The sequence below is a fragment of the Myxine glutinosa genome, chromosome 7 (genome assembly GCF_964187855.1).
Source record: "Myxine glutinosa chromosome 7, kmMyxGlut1.1, whole genome shotgun sequence".
In the NCBI taxonomy this organism is placed as follows: Eukaryota; Metazoa; Chordata; class Myxini; order Myxiniformes; family Myxinidae; genus Myxine; species Myxine glutinosa.
In genome coordinates this window covers 42,237,130-42,251,755 of record NC_136267.1, presented here as the reverse complement: position 1 = coordinate 42,251,755, position 14,626 = coordinate 42,237,130, and the positions used below count along the sequence as shown (strand labels likewise).

The following is a 14,626-nucleotide window of genomic DNA, read 5'->3' as shown; positions in this document are numbered from 1 at the left end:
TTCGAACACAGGATCCTAGGATCCCAAGCCGGCACCCTAACCACTTAGCCAACACCAGGCTCATGCACCTCGACCATGCATACAAAAAAAAATTGTTGCTTCAGGTTGTGAGTGCAGTTCCTCCAATATTGACAACTAATGATTTAGCTCTTCCATACAAGAAACAGTAAAGCAAATGATTGTTCAGTATCTATATATATAAAGTAGAGTTGGCCTCTGTGTCTGTATCCTGATCTATCTATGATCTCTAAGATCTCGAGAACCCGTGGACGGATTTGCGAGCGGAAAGTACTGTTCGACTCGGGATGGTCCCAGGTATGTCACGGAGACATAAACATTTAAAAATTTTCGGGTTTTAAAATTAGCGTATTATTAGCACTAGCAGAAGAGAGAGGGATTCGAAGGGAGGGAGCGCAGCGCTTCTCGCGCTTCTGACTACAGCACACCTTAAAATTAAAAAAACTTCGGGTTTTAAAATTAGTGTGTTACGCGTAATTAGCGCTAGCAGAAGAGGGAGGGAATCTAAGGGAGGGAGCGCAGTGCTCCCTCCAGCGCTTCTGTTAGCGTAATTAGCGTATTTCGGAACGTTAATTTTTCAACTTCATTATTCGGAATCAGTACGTCCCAGAGAACCTTCGTAACGTTAATTTTTCAACTTCATCCGATTGACATGGGACCAACGGCATGTGACAAAGAGTGAAACATACAGGCTACATTTATTTGACGACAATGAGTTCCGACTTCCGACCTCGGTGGGATGACAGGCTGAGTCAACCCCCCTGGTGTGAAGGGGGAGGAGGAGGGGAGGGGGAAGAGAAGGGGAGGGGAACGAGGGGGAAGGGGATGGGAGGGGGAAGGGGGAGGGGGAGGGGGAAGGGGGAGGGGAGGGGGGGGAGGGGAACGGGGGGGGAGGGGGAGGGGAGGGGCCCTTCTTCCCCTGGGCACCCCCGCACCCTTCCCTCCCCCCCTTCCCCTCCCCCCTCCCCCCCTTCCCCCTCCCCCCCCCATTCCCCTCCCCTCCTCTTCCCCCTCCCCTCCTCCTCCCCCGCTTCCCCCTCCCCCCTCCCCCCCCGTTCCCCTCCCCTCCTCTTCCCCCTCCCCTCCTCCTCCCACTCCCGTGCAAAGCCGGGTACCTCTGCTAGTGTCATGATATTCCAAAGGATGTTGACATCCTGATGTTGATCAATTCTGGGCATTAATATATGAATCAAAATGATGGATTAGGGTAATAGGGTAATATGAAGCCTTGAGGAATATACCCTTGCAATAATCCCTGACGATATCTAATGAAAATCTTATTAAGTATTTTTTATCAGATCTCATAAGAAATCAGGAGATTTTTTTGAAAGGATGGACCCTGAGAAATTTGTCGCCGTAGAGAAAAATATTTTCAAATATACTAGTATATTTGGCCTTTTCATTCATTTGATTTTCGATCTGGAGGATCTATGTGCTTGCTATATTCATAAGGGGTCCTAAGAATATTTTCAGGATCATTTTTCCCTCACACTTTAGAGCCCGATAAAGGCATCGTCAAATATCTTATTGTCCGTGCAATCTCTGATCTCTTTCATACACGATCCGTTACATCAATTCCATCCTTAATGTAGCCCCTGCCTCTCAATACAATGCTGCCCTTTACCCACATTACGACATCTCCTATTTTACCTTTCCGATTACACCTATACAGTACATCTTGTAGCCTTATAGTCCTGCCTTCCAATTTATCTACTCATTAAATCATGTGTCACGCTCTGCAACTATATCATATACTCCTTGCCATCTAATATCGTTTAAGCTCATTCATCTTTTTATTTAAACATTTAACCTTCCTTCAATATCCCTTATTCAAGGAACTTTGTTGCTGGAGGAGGCCATGTGGCCCATCATTACTGCATTATATCAACAGCACAAGTCAATCGATAAGTTTATCGACTTCATTTTTCTCGGGGATTAGTGGGGGATTAGTGGGGGTAGGCGAGAGTGGTCGTCAGGAGGAGAACAATGGGTCAGACACAGACATCACCAGGGTGTTACTTTCTATTTGTTTTCGTTGAGGGCTAGGTGGATGAACCTCAGACAAAACCTAACAGCACATTCACCTTTTGACAAGCTCACAGATATCACAGTCGCCGCACAGGTAAACAATTACACATTCATATCAAATCGAGCAACCAGTCTTGTCAAATCCACTGTTTGCAGTTATTCTAGATAACTGTCAAATTCCAATTGAAAACTAGAACGGCACTCAGTAGAGAACATACCTCCGCCAGGTGAGCAGTTTACGTTTTGTATCCTGGAGTACACCAGAAAATCACAATACAGAATCAAAATTAATCAAAATCATCCATCCACATCTTTTTGAGCTATCCTGCTATATATCGTTTTTGGCCTTACAGCCTGGTGTTGGCCTGCTGGTTAGGGTGCCGGCTTGGGATCCTCGGATCCTGGGTTCAAATCCCCGTCGATCGCTGAATTAACACCAGGGGGGTTGACTCAGCCTGTCATCCTTCCGAGGTCGCAAATTGAGTACCAGCTCACTGGTAATTCCCTGTGTGTCACAAAAGGTGACCAACATGGTTGGCGGCAGGAAGGGCATCCGGCCACAAAACATTGAAAAAGGCCAACCCTTGCTCTGCGGGTGGAAATGGCCTCTAAAGGTGGTCTGTATCATTTTTGGCCTGATCTCCCAACTAGCCGAATCCGGATCCAGATCTTCACCAAAATGGAATAGATTTTTCCTTGTCACAGGCACAACCTGTCCACCAAGTTTCGTCCAAGTCCATCCATAACTTTTTGAGATATCCTGCTCTATGTCGGTTTTGGCCCTATCTCCCAATGGTGAAGAATCACTTAAGAAATTCTACTAGGTGGATCCGGATCTTCACAAAAATCTAAACATTTCGTCCTTGTCACATAACCAAGCTCTCCCCCAAATTTCGTCCGAATCCGTTCACAACTTTTTGAGATATTGTGTTCACAAACAGAGAAACAAACAGACAGACAGGGGTGAAAACATAACCTCCATCGACCTTTGGTGGTGGAGGTAATAAATTCAGAAGAATTTTTTAGCAAAATGGACACTGACAGAACCAGGGGCCACAGATAGAGTAAAGAAGAAGAGAGTTAAGACGGTAGTCAAGTAAAGGTCTATCATTCAGCGAGTCGTAAATGCATGAAACGATCGCCCTGGAAAGATAGTGGCAGCAGAAACAGTAGATAGTTACCTGTGCCACTGAAGGTGGATGGAGGTTATGTTTTCACCCCTGTCTGTCTGTTTGTGAACAAGATATCTCAAAAAGTTATGGACGGATATGGACGAAATTTGGCAGAGATGTAGTGTATGAGACAAGGACGAAATTATTGGATTTTGGTGAAGATCAGGATTCGGATCCGACTACTAGGATGTTTAAAGTGATTCTTCACCATTGGGAGAAAGGGCCAAAACCGACATATAGCACGATATCTGAAAAAGTTATGGACGGATTTGGACAAAACTTGGTGGACTGGTTGTGTGTGTGACAAGGACTAAACGATTCGATTTTTGGCGAAGATCTGAATATGTATTCAGATCTTTCAAAATTCAAAACTTTGAAAAATATTTCAAAAAATAGTGACCCACTCCCCCACGTGTCTGTGACCCACTCCCCCGTGTGTGTGTGTGTGTGTCTGTGTGTGTGTGTCTGTGTGTGTGTGTGTGACCCACTCCCCCATGTGTATGTGTTGACCCACTCTCGTGTGTGTGTGTGTGTGTGTGACAAGGATTAATCGATTCGATTTTGGTGAAGATCTGAATATGGATTCAGATCTTTCAAAATTCAAAACTTTCAAAAATATTTCAAAAAATAAAGTGACCCACTCCCCCACGTGTCTGTGACCCACTCCCCCGTGTGTGTGTGTGTGTCTGTGGGTGTGTGTTTGACCCACTCCCCCATGTGTGTGTGTGTGTGACCCACTCCCCCATGTGTGTGTGTGTGACCCACTCTCCCCCATGTGTGTGTGTGTGTGTGTGTGTGTGTGTGTGTGTGTGACTCACTCCCATGTGGGTGATCCACACCCCAGTGCAGTGTGCATGATGTGTATTCAGATACGATAATTATTTAATTTCCGAAGTGATTCTTCACCATTGAGTGAAAAGCGATATATAACATATTTTAAAAAGTTGTGGACGAGTTGTGTCTAAACTTGGTGGCGGAGTTAGTTTGGTGTCAAGAAGAAGCCGATTAGATGTTGGTTCAGGTCCAAATCCAGATCCTTCCTGTCAGTGAGATACAAAACCTAAACTGTTCAGCCTGGCGGAGGTATGCGCTTTACCTAGTGCCCTTCTCGTTTTCTCTATACCCTTCATTATCATAAACATCTCTATCCAATCCCCTCTTAATTGCCTCCTTTCTCATGTACAGTCTCCTTCCGCTACTTCTCTTCCAGCAAGCTGCACAATCAATCGAGTTGCTCAACACTGAACCATCCTGGGCAAGTCACATCCTTCCTCAGATGTGATGACCAAAACTACCCAATAGTCTCCTTGAGGCCTCACATAATTCCTGTACGTTGTTAGCACAACTATTTTGATTAATAATTTACCCCCCATATGAATACAGGTAAAGACCCGACTAGCTTTACCTACAGCTGCCTGGCATTGCCCTGTCTACTTACCTTCATATTTACGACCAACCCCATATATCCTTCTCCTGGTCATGACGGGTCACATGTTGACATCATCTTTGAAAGTGTATTCACACTCCTTCCTATTTTTAAATGTAGCGGTTTTTATTAAAGGAAATGATTATTTTAGTAAAGTTAAAAGATACTACGTTGAGCTTGCACTTTGCCATTTGTCTTTGTTGAATTATTGCACTCCCCGCTCCCCCGCTCCTTTCTGGCCGAGCGAAAGGCCCCACTTTCCTTGTGCTGCTTTTCATAGTTCAACAGTTGTCAACCAATAGCCGAGCTCTTAGTCTTTCGTTTATGTGAACGTTCCTTTGTAGGAAAGGAAATTGTAAAATGATTCAAAAGTTAAAGCAGTGGCCATAAATTGTGCCCTCAAACATTAAACTTTCCTACTTTCTAATTGGCTTTTCTAATGTGAATGTTCCATTTGACAACGACATTTGTAAGGAAATGTTTCTATGCAGTTTCTTTAGCGAGGTAGTTCCAGTCAATCTGGTGTGAGTGTAAGTTTATTAAACACCATGTGACACCATTTGGGTAGTAGGTCACATTAACGCCTTGTCGAGATCTTTTACACTTCCCTCTCCTCTTTCTTCTTCTTATTGTGTCCTCCACACCTCTATTCTCTTTTGTCCCTACCTTTCTTTGCATGCGCGCGTAATATGTAGATTACTCCTAATTAGATATATCAACATCTTTGCTGCTTTCGGCTGCTGCCCCTGTCTCAGACCTTGCCCTTAATGCCATGGAAAACAAGGCCCACAAAATCATTGGGATCTCCCGCGCCCAAGCTGAGGGCCTAGAACTGTTACGTTAACAACACGGATAGGTTGGTGGCCTTTCTGTATTCTTCCAGTCTGTCCCTCCCAGGTTTCTGCAGGACACACAATCTGCCAGAAACCCTATTATTGTTAAGCTTCCAAAATCCAGGCACCTCACCTCTACTCATTTTGTTCCTCTTTCCTTTTACCTGTGGAACCAATTTCCCAAGTCTGTTCAGTCCCATTCTTCCTTCTCGGTCTAGGGCTTCAAGGTACCAACATGCATTTTAAGGCCATTTTCCCTGCTAGAGCGGGGGTTAGCCTTGCGGTCCCCATGACAATCTTCTCCATTTTGCCCTATTTTCTGCATCTCTCCTTGTTAACCTCCTTGCCCGCATTTCTTCTTCCACCATCTTTAGCAGAGTCTTTTTTGGCCTTCCCCATCCTCCACTTCCTTCTACATTCATTTCCATCACTCTTCTCAACCAGTCACTTTCATCCTTCCTCAACACATGACCAAACCATCTCAACCTGTTCCTCTTCACAGCATCAATCACAGGCTCTATTCCCATCATCTTTCGCAATTCATCATTTGTCTTCCTCTCTCTCAACGATACTCCGCACATCCACTGAACCATTCGCATTTCCACCCTTTCCAGCCTTCATTGCTGCTCTACGTTCATTACCCATGTCTCGCTCCCATAAATCATAACACTTCTCACACATGCAGCATACACCTTTCCCTTCAGCTTCAACGACACTCCCCTCCTCATCAGCATGCCACTCAGTTCCCGAAACTTCTTCCATGCACATCTCACTCTTGCAACCGTTGCCGAGTCTGATCCACCTTCTCCATTCAGCATGTCTCCGAGGTAGCAAAATGTTTTCACACCTTCCAACTTCACGCCATCTCCAAGATCCAACTCAACATTTCCTCCATCTGCAGCTCCCTCTGTGCACACCTTACATTTGAATGTAGCTGCCACACTGGTTAATGACCCTCTCAGACCACTACATTTTTGATGAACCCACTCAGCGCACATTGTACATTGAATGGAGTTCACTCCGACACCCTTCCTGCACACAGCACATGGCCACTTCCCAGTTCTTTCCACCTCACCACATGCTTTACCACTTGCCATCACCTTCGTCTTTCCTATATTCACCTTCAGACCTTTTATCTCCATCCATTCCTTCCACTTGTTTATCTTTTCCTTCAGTCCATCCATACTTTCCGCAATCAACACCAGATCATCTGGATACAACAACTCCCACGGTAAGCCCTCCTTTACGTTCTGAGCCAGCACATCCATCACAGCTACAAATAGTAGTGGACTTAGTACCCTGATGTCCTCCCACCTTCACCTCAAACTCACCACTGTTCCCGACCTTCGTCCTTACAGCTGTGCGCACTCTTTTGTACATTGCCATCGCTACTCTGATCAACCATTCCTCCTCTTGATCAACCATTTCGTCGATCTTCACCTTCTTCCTTATCCTCCTCTCCAACACCCTTTCCAATACCTTCATTCCATGCTCCAATAACCTTATCGCTCGGTACGAGCCACACTCCAGAGGGTCACCTTTCCCCTTGTATAGAGGGACGAGGGTACTCAGTTCACAATCCACTGGAATGCGGCCTTCTTTCACCACCAGATTACAGATCTCTGTCATTCTCTTCACACCCCAACTTCCTGCTGCCTTCAACATATCTCCCACAACTCCCGTCAGCCCTCCCGCTTTTCTACTCTTCATTGCTTTTATCACTTCCTCAACTTCCTTCTCAGTTATCTTCTCTGCTGGTCCTAAAACTGGGTTACTCTCTACGTTGCCATCCCATTCATTCTCTGTATTCAACAGCATTTCCATATATCTTTTCCATCTTTCTTTAATTCCATCTGGGTCCACAACGATTGGTTCCACTTCATGCTTCAAGCAACTCACCCCCATCACATCACACCTCTCTTTCGCTATCTGCTTTGCAATCCTGAATCCCTCTCTCTGGCCCTCTTCCAAATCCAAGCTTTCTCCGAACATTTTCCTACATGCCTCCTGTGCCTTTGCTACCTCTTTCTTTGCAGCCTTCTTGGCTGCCTTATAACTTTCATGCTCTGCTTTTCTGCTCCCGTACCCTTCGCCTTCTGCCACTCCTTGAACTTCTTCCTCTTCTCGTCAATTCTCTTTCCAACTTCCTCATCCCACCACCATGTTTCCGAGTGCCTTGGTGGTCCTTTTGTCCATCCACATACCTCACCAACGGCTCCCAACAGCCTATCTTTTCATTGACATCCAACCACGTTCAAGCTCAACCACATCATCCTCTACCCTACTCAGCCTCTCTTTTAATGCCTCCCTTACTGTCACCTCTTTCAACCTCCACACCTTCATTCTCGGTTGGTACTTCACCCGCCGAGCTCTCCTCACACCTTTCACCCTTATGTCGAGAGAACCAAGTGGTGCTGTGAAACAGCCTCCTCCCTCGGGATCACCTTTGTGTCCCAGAGGTGTCCCCTATCTGTTAGCTGTTCATTATTATCCCCCATCTTTACTCGTGATCTCTTCGACCCCAAATTACCCCATTCCCAAGCACTCCTTTTTTCCGGTTATTGTGATTTTTTTTTCCTCATCTTCCTCACCTCTTTACATTTGATAGTTATCGGTTGGTTTGTTCCTTTTCTGTTTCATCCCCTTCCTCTTCTTGCTGTGTTTCATTCAGTTTGTGAGCAGCTTGTTCACTCCCATGTGTCCTTCTTCTCTTACCCTTGATCTCACTCTCACGACTCTACTCTACTCTGCTGTTGGTGTTTCCCCTTCCATTCTGCTCTAGCTCTTCCTTGAGCCTCAACCATCCATACAAAAAAAATTGTTGCTTCAGGTTGTAAGTGCAGTTCCTCCAATATTGACAACTAATGATTTAGCTCTTCCATACAAGAAACAGTGAAGCAAAAGATTGTTCAGTCTGTCATGATATTCAAAATATCCTGATTTTGATCAAATTTGGGCATTAATATATGAATCAAAATGATGGATTAGGGTAATATGAAGCCTTGAGGAATATACCCTTGCAGTAATCTCTGATGATATCTAATGAAAATCTTATTAGGTGTTTTTTATCAGATCTCATAAGAAATCAGGAGATTTTTTTGAAAGGATGGACCCTGAGAAATTTGTCACCATAGAGAAAAATATTTTCAAATATAGATTTCATTTTTTTTCAAATTATCAAATTTCTTTCAAATTCCAAACTTTCAAATATAGAAATATTTCAAAAATATTTCAAAAAATAAAGTGACCTACTCCCCCACGTGTGTGTGTGTGTGTGTGTGTGTGTGTGTGTGTGTGTGTGTGTGTGTGTGTGTGTGTGTGTGTGTGTGTGTGTGTGTGCGTGTGTGTGTGAGACCCACTCCCATATGGGTGATCCACTCCCCGGTGCAGTGCGCATGATATGGGAGGGATTGGGGGTGGAGGGGGGAGAGGATTTGAGCTCTTGAAGTCACATTTTACATGAGATGTAATCACACATTTCAAACTGTATTTCCCATGTGCACGCACATGCATTCACATGTTATCAGAAGTAAATACATTGTGTAGATGACATCATTTGTGGATCTGATAAATTGCCAGTAACCAGTTTGTAAAACTGAATGTGCAGGTTGCAGCATGTGCAATAATCTTAGGCTATGAGCCAAGGGGGTTGGTCGGTACCATACAGATGGAGTAAGGCTCATTGTGATTTTTAGCAAGATATATGTCCCTAGATATGAAAAAAAAGTGATAGCAGTGTATAACTCTCGGCCATCTCTGTGTTATCACCCGAAATATTATTATAGGCTATGAGCCAAGGGGGTTGGTCGGTACCATACAGATGGAGTAAGGCTCATTGTGATTTTTAGCAAGATATATGTCCCTAGATATGAAAAAAAGTGATAGCAGTGTATAACTCTCGGCCATCTCTGTGTTATCACCCGAAATATTATTATACGCCTGCTTTGCTTCGCCAAAAAATGTGATATTTGCTAAAATTGGAATAAATATGTTTTTAAGGACCACAGAGTGCCAATAATTTGCATACTGGATGCCAACTAATATAGTAATAGAAATATAGAACATTTGTGGGGGTTATTTATCAAAATATTGATATACAGTAATGACAAAAAATATGTTAAATTTAGTGAAAAAGTGGTCGAAATCGCTTCGAGTTCAGAATTCACATTGTACATTTTTGTCAATATTTCAAAAATGAAAACTCCCAGAGTAACATTTGACCCCTCAAAATCTTCGCAAGGAACCACTGCATTGGAATATATCATTACTTTGTAATATGGTGGTTGTTTGGGGCACATATTTTGGCAAAGTTCAAAATATGTTCAACCATACCCCCTAATTTTGATATTTTGGAACGAAACATAGCTTTTGAACATTTTAGGTTTATTCGTCTACTACTTTTGGTATCTCAGTGTAATTTTTGGTATTAGCTAGTATCCTAAAGTAGGTTTGTAACATCAGCTACATTATATTTCACAATGCATGCAAACTTGCTCCACACTCTAGGTTTATCATGATCTCTCGAACAAATACGATCTCGATCTCGATCTCGGCACTCTGTGGTCCTTAAAAACATATTTGTTCCAATTTTAGCAAATATCACATTTTTTGGCGAAGCGAAGCAGGCGTATAATAATATTTCGGGTGATAACACAGAGATGGCCGAGAGTTATACCCTGCTATCACTTTTTTTTCATATCTAGGGACATATATCTTGCTAAAAATCACAATGAGCCTTACTCCATCTGTATGGTACCGACAGGTCAATTTGGGGGGTCTGGCTCATAGCCTATCTAACTCAAGATGTCCAAATGTCACACACGTCCATGCCCGTGGGATTCCCACGGGTGACCCCACTAGTACTAGTGTATTGGGCCTTTTCATTCATTTGATTTTCTGGTGTCTTCCACTCTCTGGTGTTGGCTTAGCGGTTAGGGTGCCGGCTTGGGATCCGAGGATCCTGAGTTCGAATCCCGGTCGATCGCTGAATTAACGCCAGGGGGGTTGACTCAGCCTGTCATCCTTCCGAGGTCGGCAAATTGAGTACCAGCTTGCTGGGATGAATGATCCCGGTGTGTACCCCGGTTTAGAATAGGTACAGTGGTACACCGTATCCCTGCGCATCGTAAGAGGCAACCAAGGGTTGGCGTCAGGAAGGGCATCCGGCCATAAAAACATTGCCTCAAACAGGGAACCATGATTGTCATGGGGCCCGCAAGGCTAAGCCCCGCTCTAGCGGGGAAAATGGCCTTAAAACGATCATTCATTCATTCATTCATTCATTTGATTTTCGATCTGGAGGATCTATATACTTCATACGTGCCTTGCTAGATTCATAAGGGGTTGACAAATGTCAGCCCAGGATATAATGGAATAGGGAGCGATAACCACAATTTCCCATCTGGATGATGTTTTCTGATCTTTCACTGCAACATAAAACTTCTTTATTTCAAGTCTTTTTATTGTTAGATCCTTTTAACAATTACTCCGGAGTAATACTTAGCGGAGAAGCAAAGCCTCCTCCGCTCAACATTCCTTTTCTTCAACATCAGCAGTCCTACACAATGGATGTGCTTCTAATTGGTGTGCCGCTACCACTTGTTGTGCCTGGTTTCGACCACTCAGCTCCTTGCAGATTACGCACAGCAGCCCGAACCATTTTCAGGAAGGATTGATGGCATCGCCCCTCAGTAGCATGAGTTAGCAGCAGGGTGACTCTTTCCGACAACAAATGCACTCTCTATGGACATGCCTACACCATGCCAGCAAAAGCTTTAACGATAGATCCCCTTGGGTTTCCTTGACTGATTATCTTCTCTCTCTCCCATTTTCTCAAAGCACAACACTGTCGACATACATAAAGGCCCACTCGCATTATTCATTAGCTCACAATTGATCAAACAGCAACTTCATACTATAATGGAACATATTAAAGGAAACTGTTGAGTTTATAACCTTTTACATATAATTTCCTTGTACTGTGTTTAATTTGTTTAAACCCTCGTGTTTTGTTTTTCGACATATAGCAACTGAGGCCATGGTTTGAAAAGAACAAATAAAATGCACAATGGCTTCCGATTTCATTAGGTTGTTGTCGGTTTTGCTTTTTTCATGATCAAAGCCGAGTTCAACTGCAAGTCGTTTTGGTCACTGGACCACCAACCACATCAACATTGTTCATCGGATCTATTACTCAGGCCTTTCGGAGATGCTTGTTTTGCTGCTTTCATTTACTCAAACAGGGAACTATTTGCACTACGAGCTATTTTGTTGCTGTTATCATTTATTGTGCAGTTAGCATTGCCATCCGGAAGCTTTAACATCACGTTTTCATACTTTAAATTACGCTGATCAACAGTAACATTCCCATCATGCAATTGGTTAATTTGATTGTTTTGTTGAAGCTTTTGAATATTCAGCATTTGGTTGTTGTTTTACATCATTCCTGCAGGTGCAAATATGTCACTGATGCAGAATCCCTTGGGTCACAGGGCAAGAATTGTACATTTTAGCTATGGTATCAGCAAATATAGGTCGACGTATTTCATAACACACAGCAGAGAATGCTAAGAGATGGGACAGTTAACTTTTCATACCCCTACGAAGACCGACATACTTGTTAATGCCATTTCCTGTCTGCAAAGTACCAAGGTAGTTTAGTTGGGAAACGAATCTAACACAGACTAGACAGATCAAAGATAAGGGCGTTACTTCTGAGCGATCCTGCCAGCCAATGTTGTTCAATCATTCACACTGAAACTTCAAAATGCAGCTTTAAATTATTCACAAGTCAGGAGACGACGATGGTTCACGAGCGAGCGGTATTCAATGACAAAGGACGGACTACAACCGAGACAGGCCCGGACAGGCCAGGCCCGGAAATGTCAAAACGAAGGTTACTGACCTTGAAATGAGATAGAAAATAATGTATAATCAGTTATGAGGTTGGTTAGCTACACAATACCGAAAATTCGGTGAAAAATGAAAAAAAAAAAAAAAAAAAAAAAATGAAAAATCGAGCTCTGTGGGGCTAGACACATGACATTCGCCCAACCAAATATCGAAACCCCTGTCAGATTCCGCCAAACCCCTCGGAGAAGATGTAGCTTGAACTCGATTACCCCCTAAAAAGACATCTTTTTTGGGCGTGGCTCCGCCCACAATGGTCGCAATATGCCCACTCTAGGCAGGACACAACTAGATCATGATATCAACCTCCCACCCAAGTTTCATCAAGAACGGATGATATCATCGGGTAGTTATGCTGCGGACAGACAGACACACAGACACATAGATAGACGCACACACATGACGAATATAGTGGTCACGAATATAGTGGTCGTGAACCAAAAATTACGTTTGCCTTTTCACCTGGGTATCTAGTCACTTAATGTTTATCTCTCATCTCCCTATCTTCCTCCTCTCTACTCTTCCCCATCTTCTTCCTCCTCTCTCCTCTACCTCTCCCCCTTTCCACTCCTCTCCCACTTCCCCTCTTCCCCCTTCCGCCTTATCTCTTCCCTTCTTCCACCTCTCCCCCTCCGTTCTTTCCCCCTATTTCTCCCACTTTCTCCCCATCATCCTCTCTCTCTCCCTCTTCTCTCTTCCCTCCTCTCCTGTCCTCTCTCCTCCTTCCTCTCGCCCCTATCCCTATTCTCCCCCTCTTCCCTCTGCATTCTCCAATATCCCCTCCCCTGACCCTCCTCCTCCTCTCTCCTCTCCTCTCTCATCTCTCTCTCCCCTCTCTCCTCTCCCACCTCCCCTCTCCTCTCCTCACTCTCCCCTCCTCTCTCCCCTCTCTTGTCTCTCCCCTCCCTCCTCTCTCCAACTTCATCTCTCCTCTCCCCTATTTCCTCTTTCCCCTCTCCTCACCGATATTTCCTCTCTCCCCTCTACTCTCCCCTATTTCCTCTTCCCCCTCTCTCCCCTATTTCCTCTGTCCTCTGTCGCTTCTGGGAGTTGCAGGCAGCACTGGCAGCTCCGGGCTATGAGGGGGGTTCATTGCGCCGGCTGAATCCAACAAGCCCAGGCAGCAGTTGCAGCAGCAGTGACCTATCGCTTTCAAGCAGCTGCAGCGAGATCTCCATCAGCTCGTGTCCTCGAGCTGTGTACCGAGAAAGTGCACACGTGAGTAGTGCGTTACCACATTCCCAACCTCTAAATTGTTTAAGTGGTAGTTGAAACTTTCAAAACTTTATTGCTGAATAATCCACATATTACATATCTATAGACCTTCAAAAACATTACTGTCTGGTGTTATGTTTTTTAACTCTACTTAACCCCAAGAGTATGGTGCAATCTGTCTTGCACTTGTCAAGACACCATAAATGAAGTTTTAGGATTAAGTATTAGGCCTGCTGCAAAGCAATGAACCATATACACATTAAGAACTCAAAACAGTAGACTTTTAGACAAACCATCTCTCCCATACTCCCACCTCCCCTTCCCCCAGCTTTCCCCCCCAAGGTCCCTATCCTAATTTTCTTCCTTCCTCCCCTCACTCCTCCCTCTCCCCAAGTGTACAGAAAATGTAGAGGATGGCCTTTTGCATGAGAGCTGACACTTGACAAAGTGTAATTGAAGGCCTAATCAAGATAAGCTTTTTGCAAAGACAATTATGCAGTTGCAGCTGTTAATCAATCCTGTCAAAAATCTCTATCATGTATTACAGAAAATTGATGTCTCTAGCTATTAGTAATTTTATTATTTCTACATGTAATTGGATTTAGAGTCAAGTCAATGCCCGCATGATAAAATGGACTATGAAGAACCTTATGAGTTCATGTCAATTGCCAGGCATTGCTAACCTGCTAACCTGCAATTCAATGAGACGCTGTCACATGTCCCCTTCCTATCCAATAAGTAATGCATTACTTGGAATTTTATCTTTATTGGGACAGATATTTTTCAAAATTTGTTTCAGCAATGAGGTGCATCTGCTTTGCCCACTGATCTGTGGCACCTGCCGATGCAATTCGAAATAGCCAATTAAAATGCTTCTAATGATCTTAATATGATGTCATTGGATTCAAAAAAGCTACTGTGTGCATCACCAGCACACAGCTACTTACTCAAGTATACCGTAAAGATGTTGAACATTATAAATGTGCCAGTGATGTTATCTTTGGTAGTTTACTGGATACTGCAGT

The 14,626-nt window shown here is 43.9% G+C and overlaps 1 protein-coding gene across 4 annotated transcripts in view; it reads left to right on the top strand.

Annotated features, from left to right (window-relative positions):
* Positions 1-14,626, top strand: part of LOC137431166 (uncharacterized) — an 808,282-nt gene that overhangs the window by 654,832 nt on the left and 138,824 nt on the right. For all 4 annotated transcript variants that reach the window (XM_078781584.1, XM_078781583.1, XM_078781585.1 and 1 more), the window contains one exon: positions 13,443-13,604. In XM_078781584.1, coding sequence (XP_078637710.1) covers positions 13,443-13,604 — 162 coding nt within the window. The remainder of the gene's footprint in view (positions 1-13,442; positions 13,605-14,626) is intronic.